This window comes from Pteropus vampyrus, unplaced genomic scaffold (assembly GCF_000151845.1).
Source record: "Pteropus vampyrus isolate Shadow unplaced genomic scaffold, Pvam_2.0 Scaffold269, whole genome shotgun sequence".
In the NCBI taxonomy this organism is placed as follows: Eukaryota; Metazoa; Chordata; class Mammalia; order Chiroptera; family Pteropodidae; genus Pteropus; species Pteropus vampyrus.
Genome location: NW_011889050.1, coordinates 222,223 through 235,552, shown reverse-complemented (window position 1 = coordinate 235,552; position 13,330 = coordinate 222,223). Strand labels below are relative to the sequence as shown.

Below are 13,330 nucleotides of genomic sequence, written 5' to 3'. Positions count from 1 at the left end.
GACTGTTGGGGCTCTACTGGGACTTCTGGGCCTTTTCAGAGGCTCAGACCCTCATTGCTCTTCACATTCTCCCATGGGAATGGAGCACTGAGACCAAGGTGACCTGGTCACAGAGAAAACACACACCTCCCCAGACAATAAAGGGAAATTTTGATCTCAAAGTAGAGATCCAGGAGGCTTCAGCAGTGCAGGAGGCTTGGGACCCTCTTACAGAAAATCGAAAGAAAAACCTATTATCAACCTGCTAAAAAGAGATCAATATATAATAAAGTTTTTAAAAAGCAGAGTACATTCCCATTAATGTCTAGACAGAGAAATAGTTCATCAAGCATTATGAAAAACCAAGGTGACCAAGGCAGCTCAGAAAGAAAATGAAAAATCTCCAGAAAATAAGCTTAAAGATATAGAAATTTGTGATTTAATGACAGAGAATTTAAGATTGCACTACTGAAAAAAACTCAATGAGATGCAAGAAAATCAATGAACAATCATTGATTTTGAAAATCAAGAAGCAAAATCAATGAACAACAGGAATATTTTACCAAGGAGACTAAAACTCTAAAAAAGAATTGAATAGAACTTCGAGAGATGAAGAACTCATTAGAAGAGATGAAGAATGAAATAGCAAGCTTAGAAGATAGAGCTGACTAAATGGAGAAAATAATTAGTTACTACTTTTCCTTATAAACAGTGTTTTAAACTCTGCATTTGGTAGATCACTTGTCTCCATTTTGTTTTTTTCTGGAGTTCTTTTTCTGGAGCTTTGTTGTGTTCTTTCATTTGGGACATATTTCTTTGTCTCCTCATTTTGGCTGCTGTGTTCCTGTCTTAGTAGAGTGGCCTTATGTAGTAGATGTCCTGAAGGGCCTGGTGACAGTCTCCATGGCCACCTGAGCTAGATGCTCCAGGTATGTCCCTCGTATGGGTTGTGTGTGCTCTCCTGTTATAGTTGAGCCTTGGTTGTTGTTTGCATCTCAGTGGGGATGGATTGACCCATGGGCTGATTGGTCATGAGGACTGGCCGGTGACTATAGTGGAGGAGCTGTTGTGCCGGGCCTGATCCTACGGACCAGGATTTCCTTTGGAGGGCACTGGTGCATGCCCAGTCTGCCCTTTATGTATGGCTTCTTTGGATCGCCCCCAGATGGTATTTCAATTTGGTCTGAAGCTGATCCCTTGTGTACTCGCTTGGAACCTCAGGAGAGGGGTTCCACCATAGGCCAAGTTCAGCCACAGCCTATGCACTTCACCGGGCCATGAGCCATCAAGAAATCCGCAGATGGCCACCACCCGCACTGGGCTTGGAGGTGCCTTGAGAAGCCAAGTCATGAACCAAGGCTGGCTGCCAGTAATACCAGGCTTGGGGCTTCTCAGCAAGAGGTATAGGGCACCCCAAGGCCAGATGCTACTTGTTCAGATTTTGTGAACTTTTGAGAGATTTTAGGAAAGTTTGCAGCATGAGCCAAGACAGGCCATTTGTATGGAAATAAAGCAGCTTGGGTGATCCTGAATTTGGGTGGGGTAAGGTCTCAGGGAATCACTGGGGTTGGGTGAATGGTGTTGGCCAGGTTGATGGAGACTCAGATATGGTGGCAGAGAGCGGTTAGTGCTCAAAAAAGAAATAATAGCTTCTGCCAGCACTTCTGTCTGGAAGAAAGCTGCCCCTCTAGCCCTCGCCCTGACACCAGACAGATTAGTTCCTCCCCATATGTCCCTAGCACATTTCAAGCTGCTATCCCAATGCTGGAACTCAGAGCAAGTGAATCCATCAGTCAATAAATCTGTACGTTGAACCCTTTAAGAGGAATGCCTAGGTTCCAGTAGCCTTCCATCTCACTCAAGCACAATCTCTGCTGGTTTTCACAGCCAGAAGTTGTGGGGATGTCCCAACCTGGTTGAGGACGGGACCCTTGCTCCTTAGGGGGGACCTACACAGCCAGCAGAGATATACCTCCCATTTTTAACTCTACCTGTGAGTGTGAGGCCAACCCACTCCACACCTCTACCCCTTCCTACCAGTCTCTATGTGGCTTTTTCTGTATGTCCTTAGTTGTAGGACTTCTGTTTAGCTAGACTTCACGCAATTCTCAATAAGTTGTTCTGTACTTCTGATGTCATTGAGAGAGGAGGCAAGCACAACATTTATCTGTTCCACTATCTTGAACCATGATACGGTTGCTTTTAAAGAGTTATACTCAATTTTTTTCTGCTCATTTTTTGGTTGAGTTATTTCTATTTTGAGTTATTTAATTTTTTAAGAGAGAGCCACAATATGATATAAAAATAATAGAAATCTTTTGTTTTAGTTCCAGGTACATTCAAGCAGAAATGATCGACTTTTCACATCAAGAGAGATGCCAGCTCTGCAATTCAGATTAGAAGATGTGAGCATATCATCACTAGCTGATAACAGCATATCTAAAGTGAAGGGACAAGAACTAATGGCCACATCTTGCCTACTTATCAGTTGGATCTGACAGGTAAATATTGAAATATTTTGAGAAAGGATTACACGATTGTTTCATTTAATTTTGGAAGGAAGAATAGAGGTTCTGGCCCCTTAACGAAGATGATAGAGATAGATAGATAGATAGATAGATAGATAGATATAGATAGATAGATAGATAGATAGATAGATAGATAGATAGATGGATGATAGATAGATTATAGATAGATGATAGACAGATAGATAGATAGATAGATAGATAGATAGATAGATAGATAGATAGATAGATGATAGATAGATAGATAGATAGATAGATAGATAGATAGATAGATAGATAGATGATAGATAGGCAGGCAGGCAGGCAGACAGACAGACAGACAGAAGATAGATAGATAGATAGATAGATAGATAGATAGATAGATAGATAGATAGATGTGAGAACAAGTGATGAAACAAATACTGAGGACCAGGCACCAGGAGGGAAGGCCGACTGCCTTGCAGATAAGATACATGTTATCTCACAGGTTTTGGAAGATCAGAGTGAAGGTAGACGCAATAGTTTATTCTTTTTTGTAGCCTCTACAGTACTGTGCTTTGTGCCTCACACATACATGCCAATACACATTTCCTGGGATACAGAACCTTTGATTCTGTGAAATGGGGTTGTTCCCATAAAGAACATATTAATCCTTGGGTCTCAACTGCTTTGTATCCTGCCTGGTAGAGATGACCCTCATCTTCTCCATACCAGGCATCATTGATCTGGTGGTCACAGGGTCCTCCTCCTACTTCTGTCTGTATAGAGACTAACTATGCTTGCATACACATGTGGGTGCATGGACCTCTATGTGTGCATGTATATGTCCTTTTCAATGTTCATAAATGGTAGTACACACAGTTTCATAGGTTGAATCGCCACCCTTACAAGTTTGTATTTTAAAGTCCTAATCCCAAGCACCTTGGAATGTGATCATATTTGGAAATAGGGTCATTATAGATGTAATTAGTTAAGGTGAGGTCATACTAGAGTAGGTTGTCCTTTAATCTAATATGACTGATATCCTTATAGAAAGAATGTCAAGTGAGGAGAAAGAGACATACACAGAGGAAAGACAACATGAAGAGACACAGGGAGAAAGTGTCCATCTACAAGCCAAGGAGAGAGGCCTGGAATAGATCCTTCCTTCAGAGCCCTCAAAAGGAGCCATCTTTGCTGACACCTTGATTTCAGACTTCTAGCCTCTGAAACTGTGAAACTATAAATTTCTCTCATTTAAGCTACCCAGCTGGAGGTACTTTGTTATGGCATCCCTAGGAAACTAACACAGATAACAATGTTTGACTCTTTAATTCTTCAATTTTATAAAAAATTGAGCTCATTCTTTACCTGTACACAAAAGTCTGCCTCATTACTTTTAGTTACCACAGCATATTTCTTTTATTTAAATGTTTCCCTGTTGGTGGTTATTTAGGTTTTATTCAATATTTTGTTGTTCCCAAAAATGCTACAATTTATCTCTTTATACATATATTTTTGTGCATATGTTCAAGTCTATCTACAGGGTAAATTCTTAAAAGTAGAACTGTTTAGTCAAAAGGTTAAAAATATTATACATTACGAATAAAAATAAATAAGTAGTCCCCCCAACCCCCAAAAAAATAACAGTCCAGAATAGCCAGGGCATGAAAAAGAGAGATTAATCAGGCAGGGGAATAGTGTTATCTGAACATTAGCACTGATGCCACTGAGTAATGAAGTGAGAGTGGTCCCACCATCTGTACCAAAGAGTCAGTTTTGTTTTACTCTAACCGAGATAAATTTCTGCCCACACACAGGATGCAGAAGTTAACTAAAGAGTATATCTGTGTATTTGTATCTTAAATGCATTGGTGGACTGTGAGTTATATAGAAGTGCTTAGTCAGTCACCCCAGAGGAACCTAACTTCTGGTTAAAAAGGGAAATGGGGGAGTGGGGCTTAGATAAAAGTAGCCAAATATATGGTGATGGAAGATTTGACTTTGGGTGGTGAACATACAATGCAATATAAAGATGATGTATTATTGAATCATACACTTGAAACCTATATAATTTTATTAACAAATGTCACTTCAGTAAATTTTTTAAAAACTCTATGTGTGATTTTTCAGACCTGATCATAGGCAATTACAAAAGGCTTCTTTACCTGGTGGGCTTCATGGGGGTAAGCTGCCCTCTCCACACCAGACTTAGTACACAGTCAGTGCAGGGGAGTCTCTGAAGGGGGCTGCAGTCAAGCACTCAGATCCCCCTGGCTGGTCATGCTCTTCGAATATTACACGCTTAGCCCCTGTGCCTTTATATAGGTCTCTTTATCTGAAGCCTTGAGCTGAAGTCTTCTTTAGGTGCCTCTACAGAGGCGTCCTTATTGGGGAGGACACAGGGGAACTTGAGGATACTTTTCTTCTACTCAGCCTCAGCACCCAGTACTTTTCCATTCCTAGCCTTTCCGCCATGCCCTCTCCCCTAACCTTCTCTAACCAGACCTCTCAGCTTGAGAACCACAAAACTGCTGGAGTCTTTTGTTCTCAGCAGTGACACGACCAGCCACATCTGTGCTAATCCACCTGACCTTCCACCAGTGTACTTTTTCATGGGGGAAAATGGAACAGGGGAGTCAGCACCTGCTCCAGTTTACCTCTTGCTTATACCATTGCAAGAAGTGATTTAAGGCCCTGCTGCTTTAACTGGCTACCCCAACACCTCAGCTGAGCTCCTGACATACCTTTCAGTAAGCCTTCCTCTGATCAGTGTTCTCACCATTAATTAGGCAATAGCTACTTAAGAGTTAAGCATATTCATCAATCTAAACATTGCCCAATCTCTACATTGTCCATTTCCATGGGACTAGGAATATCTTTGTGATAACAAACAAGTCTCTTTGCTCATCTGGTCTTGATATATGAAATCCTCAGCATTAATTAAACTGCAAAGAGGAAGGAGAGGAACTAAATTTTACTGGGTGTCTACTCTATATGCCACACCTTTACATATATCATTTTGTTTAATACTCATAACAACCCCTTGTAGTGGATGCCATTATTTCTGTTTTACAGATAAGAAAACTGAGTAATGTCTCCAAACTAAAACACCTAGCAAGTGGTGGTGCCAGGATACTAGCTGGCATCTATTAATAGTGGTCTTTCCACCACCCCATACAGCCTTCCCAAGGGTTACAAGCTGGTCCTCTGGGAACTAATGGGTAGGGGTACATTGATTAGCTGCGGAATACACCCCTCCCTGGCTCCTCAAGGAGGTGGCTACAAACATACCCATACTAGGGCCACATGTACCTTCGGGTCGTCCTTCACCCTCAAAAAGAGGTCATCCTTCAGCCCTTTTTGGCAGTGTTCACAAGTGCAGTCAAAGTAGTATTGCTTCTTGAGCTGCTTCTTGCGTTCTTCACTGACATTAAGAAAATCGATATAGGACACTGTCAGTTCTTCTCCTTCTGCAATCTTGCCCAGGGCCCGGAGTTCAATTCTGGAGCAGAGCAAAGGAAAAGAGTAAATCAAATCCAGGGCTATCTACGTGGCATTTGTGCTCTTTAAGTTTTAAGGAGTTGAGTCTCAAAGACAATGACTTACACTAACACTTGAGAAAACTCCCATTCCCTCCGAAAGGGAAAGATATGACCTAAAGGATAATTTTCTGAATAATTCTGCTCTACTCATTATAACAATCAAATCTGCTCAATTCCATTAATTGCTCTGAAATCTGCTCAAATAGATTCTTGATAGATGGCTGGGCTTGGTCTTAAAACCATACATATCTTCCATGCCAGCAATTATCCCTGTACATTCTGCTACTGATTGTCACTTCTGCTTAGTTTGGGAACTGCTCCCTCAGAAACACACACATTCAGTTACCCACAATTTTGGTCTATTCTGTGTCTAACTATAAGTCCCTCTTACCTCAACCAGTGGTTCAGGCCAACATTGTATGAAGAGACTTATTCAGGATATCATTGATGGCAAACAAAGTCTGGCTTTGTTAGTCCTCTGCATTGTTCACTTTTGTGTTTATTGGAGGACATGGCTTTTTTGGTTGAAGGTGGTTAGCAAGAACATGGCATTTCAATTCCCTTCCAGCCTAGACCTAACCCTCCATTACCTATAGTATGACACATCTTACCATGTAATAGGTACAGAAAGTGCTGAAGGCAAAATCCCACTACAGAACTAACATCCAGCTAAGCCAAACAAGTAGAGGTCAGCTCATAGGACTCTCAACCATGCTCTTTCCCTCACAAGGCCAGAAGCTACAGAAGACAAGTGGTGAGCCCTGAAAGCTGGATCTTAAGCTGTGCTCTTATATCTACCCAGAATTCTGGGGCCTCACTACCCAGCAGGAAACCACCATCCACAGAGTGAGTAGCAGGATGCAGAGGCTGAGGAAAGCATTTACAAAGACATCCATGGTCAATTCTTTTACCTCCCAGAGAGACTATCAGACACTATGAAAGGTGGGACAAGATTTCAGCATCACAGAAGGGGCCCAGTCAAAGGCATCACCTTACACATGCTCTGAGGTGACAACTGAGCCAACTACTGAATGGCAGTGACATGTATGTCTGGATGTCAGAGGTGACCGCTTAAGGTTAAAAAGCCTTCTCCCAAAGTAGAGTACACTGATTTGCCAAATAAATATGATAATATATATAAAAACAACTTGTATGGCACCTGGAAAAATTAAGTTCCCATTCATTTTTTGTTTCTTCTTTCCTTTCATCCTCACCCCAATTTTTGGCAGCAGCTGTTACTGAACGATGAAAGGTAAGAGGGAGAAGAGCGCCCAGTGATTCTACTCACAGCTCTGCTTAGAATCCGATGTCCAAGCTGCAGGAAATCAATCTCCTCATTTCACAAATGAGGACACTGGTGCCCAGAGAGGAGAAGTAATTTCCTCAAAGGTCCCATAGCACTTTGGTGACAGTCAAGATTAGAACTAAGTTCCATTCACACTTCACCATATCACATTGGCCTCACCTGATTGTTTTCAGTTTGCCTCCCAATGCACAAGAAATGAGATGCACCAAAGCCCTCAATTTTAGGACTCTACTAATGTACTAAATAGTTCTGGGCCAGTGTTGAGTGTGGATCTCTGGCATTTGGTCCTAGTGGAGTAAGTAAGCAATTCTACCACCACCAGCCCCCTTCACAGAGGCAGTTCAGCACAGTAACATATCCCCATTCAACCATGATTTGGTGACCAATTAAGTTAAGATTTTCAGTAGCTTTACTTCTCATCATGGTTAAGCCAATTCGTGTAAGGTCTCAGAGTATCTCAAATTATTTCAATGATATTAGAAAATTTTCAAACCAAACTAATTTAATGTCATTTAAATATGAAAAAAATGGATATATGTATACCCCATTTTATCAAACATGGAGTTGGGAATCAGAAGATAAATAGTGACTACCACTCTATTCTGGACCCTAGACCCCTTCCATCTCTAACACTCTGCAATTTTATAGTTCAGCCAATTGAACCACAAGTAGGCAATTAATTTAAGTCTTTCTTGCAGAGATTGGGAAGGTTTCTAGAGACACTCTCATCTTGACCTTCGCTCTCTAGATATGTAACCAAATGCCCAGGAGATGATGTGAATTATCCAAAGTCACATGCAATGCATGCCAACACAGACTCAGGTGCACAAACCACTCCTCCCTCTGCATTCCCAAAGCCCAAATTCCCATGCAGCATTTTGTTCTAAATCCAAAGGGTATTTCAAGTACTTTCAATTCCAGTTTAAGGAAAAGACCCATCTGGAGCCATTTGTTTGTGATTAAGAAAAGTCAAAAGTAAAATCTAACCTAAACTACTAATTCATAGTTGGCCAGAAGTAGTAAACAGAATACTATGAATAAATATTTATCAAAAATATCACAGTTATGGGTGTGATTTTCAGAACCCAATCTGAGTGAAAAGTTGGGAATTATAAACAAACATAGTCCCTTAGTAGGTCAGATATATCAGCAGTCCTCATCTCATGATAAGCAGGGTTTAGAGGGACAATGTGGTTTTTGCTAAGATGATGTGGACCATAACAGACTGCCATGCTTTGATGTTGGAGGAATGAGAGATATAAGGACTGAAAGAGGAGAAAGAAAGAAAGCAAAGTACAACAAAGGCATAACAGGTAGCGAGTGGGTGAGGAACAAAACGATTAACTTAAATGCATTAAGAATACAGCATTCAGCAAAGACTCTAGGGTACAGAACATTACAAACGGACAGCAGCCATGTAGTCTTCAGAAGGGGTGGCCTCAGCAAACCAGGCAAGTGAGGGAGATGGGTCAGAGGAACAGGGATGTTTGCAAGAACTGACCCACCTCATCTGAGTGTGAAACATGGATTTCACTGCCTCATGACTGAAAGACAAAACAGACACCCAAATGGAAATCATTACCATTGGCTAATCCTGCACAGCTAGCGAAGGTGCGTAGCATTCCAGGTTATGCAATCAAAGCTCTAGCCATAACGACAATTTTTCTACCAGTCCCTGTAGCTGAGCTCACTTGACAAGATGCAGCCTGATATAGTGGAAAGCACACTGGATTTGAAATGAGAGGTTCTGGGTTCAAAAGTACTCATCCTTCCCTGGGTGTCAGTGTTCTCATCTATAATCTGATAATGAAACATATGAAATAATGCTTTAAAAGTATAGAGCTAAAAAAAGTATAGAAAGCTATTATTATCTCACAAACAAGCATCTTGGACAAATAAGTGTTACCTCTTTTGATGTCTATCTCATGGAGTTTGAACTGTATATAGAAAGTGGTTAGGTCACACAGGCAGTATGTAAAAAATGTTGAGATTAGAATTGGGTTCCTAACATCATGACCAGTATTCTTTCCACTATGGCAGGCAGTTTGACAGTGACTGCAAAGTCACCTTTTCTTGCATGACAACCAAGAAGCCCAGGTAAAACATGGCTGCTCAAAATTAGTGGATGTATAGAAGCCAGAGCAGATGCTGGTGATGATCTGAAGAGCAGGTTCTCAGGTTCCTGTGGCTGTTATATGTAGTGACAGAAAAGAGCTCTGGGTCACCACTGCTTAGGGGAAGGGTATCCAGAAAGACCAGCCCCATATGTGGCTGAATTTAATCCCCTCCTCCAACCAGGCTAACCTTGGACAACAGCCTCTCTGGGGAGGATTCCATGAAGTCCAGGCCAGTGACCCTAGGAGGCTTAGGAAGGGAAACACAAATGCTGGGAAAAGTTTATCATCTGGGTCTAAAATAAAATTTCCTGTCTTGAGTGATTTTCGCAATTGCCAAAAAACCTGACATCATGTGGGCTCTTGCTTTTAGAAATAGGAAGTAAAAAGGAAATCAGAGTCCTTGCTATATTGAGGTTTAGGCTTGATTCTTGGCCGAGAACCAGAAACCATTGTCTTTGGTTTCTAGGGAGTTTGGGGCGGAGGGAAACTTGCTCATTGTTAGTGGCTTAGAATCAACTTGCATCAGTCACAAGAGCTTGTCTCTAAAAGTAAAGATATATTGCTCAGGCCTCATTCCTCCAAATACAAATACCCCCAGTCTGAGCTATGGACAAACAGAGGCTCATCCTGTTTGCTGACTCTTCTGCATTTGTGCCCCACTCCCAAATTTTACTCTTTGTCTTTCCCTCCCCTAACCCGTGCCTTCTTGGGGTCAGGGGAACTGACCTCTGAGGACTTCGTCACCCAGGTTCCTTTGCCTTCTTGCTTCTGATTGGGGTTTGGCCAATGGAGGGAAATGAGAAGATGGGAGGAGAGAGAGGTTGAGATGTTTACTCTACTGGATCTCTCTCTGCCTCACCATGGTTCTAGCAGTGGCTTGTTTCTCTACAAGTAGAGAGGGTGGGACCTCCCCCATGGCTACAGCTCTCACCAACCACAGGAACAGTACTTCTTCTACTTGCTCTTCCAGGTCTAGAGATGATAATGTTTTCACGTTGTTGCTAGATCTTTGACACCTTAGCATTCTTTGTTAGTTTCTTAAATTCTACCCACGCTTCTGTAAATTATCTTTTTATTAAATTCTCTTCAGGTGAACTATGAGAGTTCCTTCTGATTTCTGCTGGGACCTTGACTAATATCTTCTACCAAGTGCCTTCTCAGTTTATGATGTTTTGCAATGACCTCTAGATAGATAATCCCAGGCACCAAGTTTTAACCCATTTCCCATTTGCCTCGAGAATACTCACCAGCAGTGCTCATAGCTGCAGCATTTACCCCAAGATAACTCACAGAGTATAGTCCTAATCTGTGCCCCCAATTTATGCCCCCAAAGTTTGCCACAAAATATCTCACTTTTATTATTATTTTCGAACCACTCCAGCATATCGATAGTCTTTGGAAACAAATGACATCATTCTATTTACAGTATTCTGTTTTTAGTAGTTGTATTTCCATTTACAAAATATAGTAATTCTTGATCGCTGAAAATGTCAAATCCTAGAAAACATAACATTCCTATGCATGATGTTAACGTCATTCTCAAACAGTTGTTAGCCGAAGATGCATTTGATGAATCTGATTTATGTATACATTTCTGTTACATTAGGATAAGAGACAGTTCTGTTTAAAAATAACTCCAAGAATAGTTTTTATATTTTATTTATACATTGAAAACCAGTCAGATTTGCTTTAGCCCCAAAGAGCATGCTTGTGTAAAATTAAATTAATGCTGGCAGAGAGCTGCACTTTTTTTCTAAACAGGAAATGGGTTAAAATAGTAATTAGAAGTTTATCTAACATATCTATAACATATCTTGAGGCAACATTAAGAAACATAGAAAGATTCAGAAATTACCCATGTGGAACTCTTTGCTATCCTCCTCGTTACCTTTCTCCAAGCCACAATTATTCTAGAATGAAATTTCTTTCTTCCCATTTGAAATCCATGCTGGTTCAGGTTCAACAGTTTACCTTTGACTTAGTCAAGAAAACAACATAAGGTCTTCCCACCCCTTTCTCACTACCCCAGTGAAAGACATACTCACTTGCCATTATTAAATATGACGGTGCAGTTGGGCCAACAGTCATGGTTCACCAGGCCCAAGTTGGGGAAGATGCCAACACCCACTGCCTGCAGGCCTCTCTGATCACTGAGTGTAAAACCATTGCAGTTAATCTACACAGCAGAAAAGATAAAAGAGTCAGATAACAGACAGAGTAGGGATAAGTCACCATCTAGCTATTGAAAGTTAAAAAAAAAAAAGAAAGAAAGAAAAGAAAAGAAAATCTGGTCTCATTCTGGAAATTCTTAGAGAGTCTGGAAACCAAACAGTCTCCTGTTCTGTGTGTGACTCCAAATGACCCTCAAGATTAGTACCATGGGAGAGTCTTGTATTTGTTAAAATGCAACACCACCTTGAAAGTTTTGGTAGCTATATTCTAAAGAGGACAAAGATGTAAATATTTGTTCTGAAAGTCTCTCTCCTTCCTGTATCTGGGTCTCACATGAGTCTTCTCCAGTATCCATTTTGGTTCCTCTCTCTGTGTTCTACTCTGCCTTAATGTGTGTGCATGTATGTGTATGTGTGTGTGTCTCCCTTGCTTTCTGCTTTCTTTGCCTACCCATCCTCAAATCCTATAGCTGCTCGTAAGATAAAATTGACATCTCTTTTTTATTATTTTGTGTCTGGTGGATATTTTATACTCCCTGTTCACAATTTTAAATTCTGATGAGTGCAATATTTATCTCTGAATACAAAGTAAATCAAGTTCGTTATTACTTATATACTCAATTTATTTCCTTTTCCTTAAAAATATACGGTTCTTTATAAAAACATATTCTAAATATCTGCTCTCAGGACATGAAAATGCTTAAGAATAAATATAACCCAGAATACATTAACAACTGCACAGAAATTTCTGCTTTATATGTAAATAACATATAAGTACACTATATATAATATAATATACATTTATATATGTCAGTTGAGATGTATAGTACATGGTTATTTGTTACAGATACCAAAGGAGTGTCACTTCTCCATTCAATCTCATCAGTCATTCAGCAAATACATGAAGTTAAGCCTGTCAGTACCACTAAGAAGCTTGTTACTTTGCTCAAATTTCTTTCTTCTCTGAGCCCCAGGTTTCCCATATATAGCTTGAATAATTGTACTAGATGATTTCTATGGTCCTTTCAGCTCTGTACTTTGGTGATTATGACATCCTGTGATGTAGTTCCCAGACCACATCATGGATACCCAATATGGGTCCATGACACCCACTCACCCCAAGGCTGTGGAGCATAACTGCTAAGAGTAGCAACCCTGGTACCAGACATATTGGACACCAGCTCACTGTGTGGCCTTTGGAACTCATGTAAGCTCTCTGGGCCTAGGCTTTCTGTTTATAAAATAGAAATGTTAAAAGAATGGAGTTCACTTTGTGTTGTAAAGATTGCATAAAATAATACATGTGATACTGCGATAGTTACTTTTACGTGTCAACTTGGCTGGGCTATAGTGCCCAGATATTTGGTCAAACATTATTCTGTATGTTTCTGTGAAGGTGTTTTTCAAGTGGATTAGCATTTAAATTGGTAGACTTTGAGTAAAGCAAATTAGCCTCCATAATGTAGGTGGCCTCATGCAATCTGTTGAAGGACTAAATAGAACAAAGATTGATCTCTTCTGAGCAAGAAGGAATTCTGCCAGCAGATGACTTTTGGACTCAAGCCACAACTTCTTCTTTGGGTATCCTGCCTGCTGGCCTACTGGCAGATTTTGGATTTACCAAGCCTCCACAATCTCAAAGGCTAATTTGTTAAAATAAATCTTCTTTTAGATAAATGATGGTAGATAGATAGATAGATAGATAGATAGATAGATAGATAGATAGATA

The 13,330-nt window shown here is 40.5% G+C and overlaps 1 protein-coding gene across 2 annotated transcripts in view; it reads right to left on the bottom strand.

Moving 5' to 3' along the window:
- SMYD1 (SET and MYND domain containing 1) overlaps positions 1-13,330 on the bottom strand; it is a 62,968-nt gene that overhangs the window by 11,446 nt on the left and 38,192 nt on the right. The window contains exons 4-6 of one of the 2 annotated variants that reach the window (XM_011375265.1): positions 11,476-11,606; positions 8,819-8,857; positions 5,778-5,967 (exon numbers count right to left, since the gene is read on the bottom strand). In XM_011375265.1, coding sequence (XP_011373567.1) covers positions 5,778-5,967; positions 8,819-8,857; positions 11,476-11,606 — 360 coding nt within the window. The remainder of the gene's footprint in view (positions 1-5,777; positions 5,968-8,818; positions 8,858-11,475; positions 11,607-13,330) is intronic. The other variant, XM_011375266.1, reaches the window with a different exon arrangement.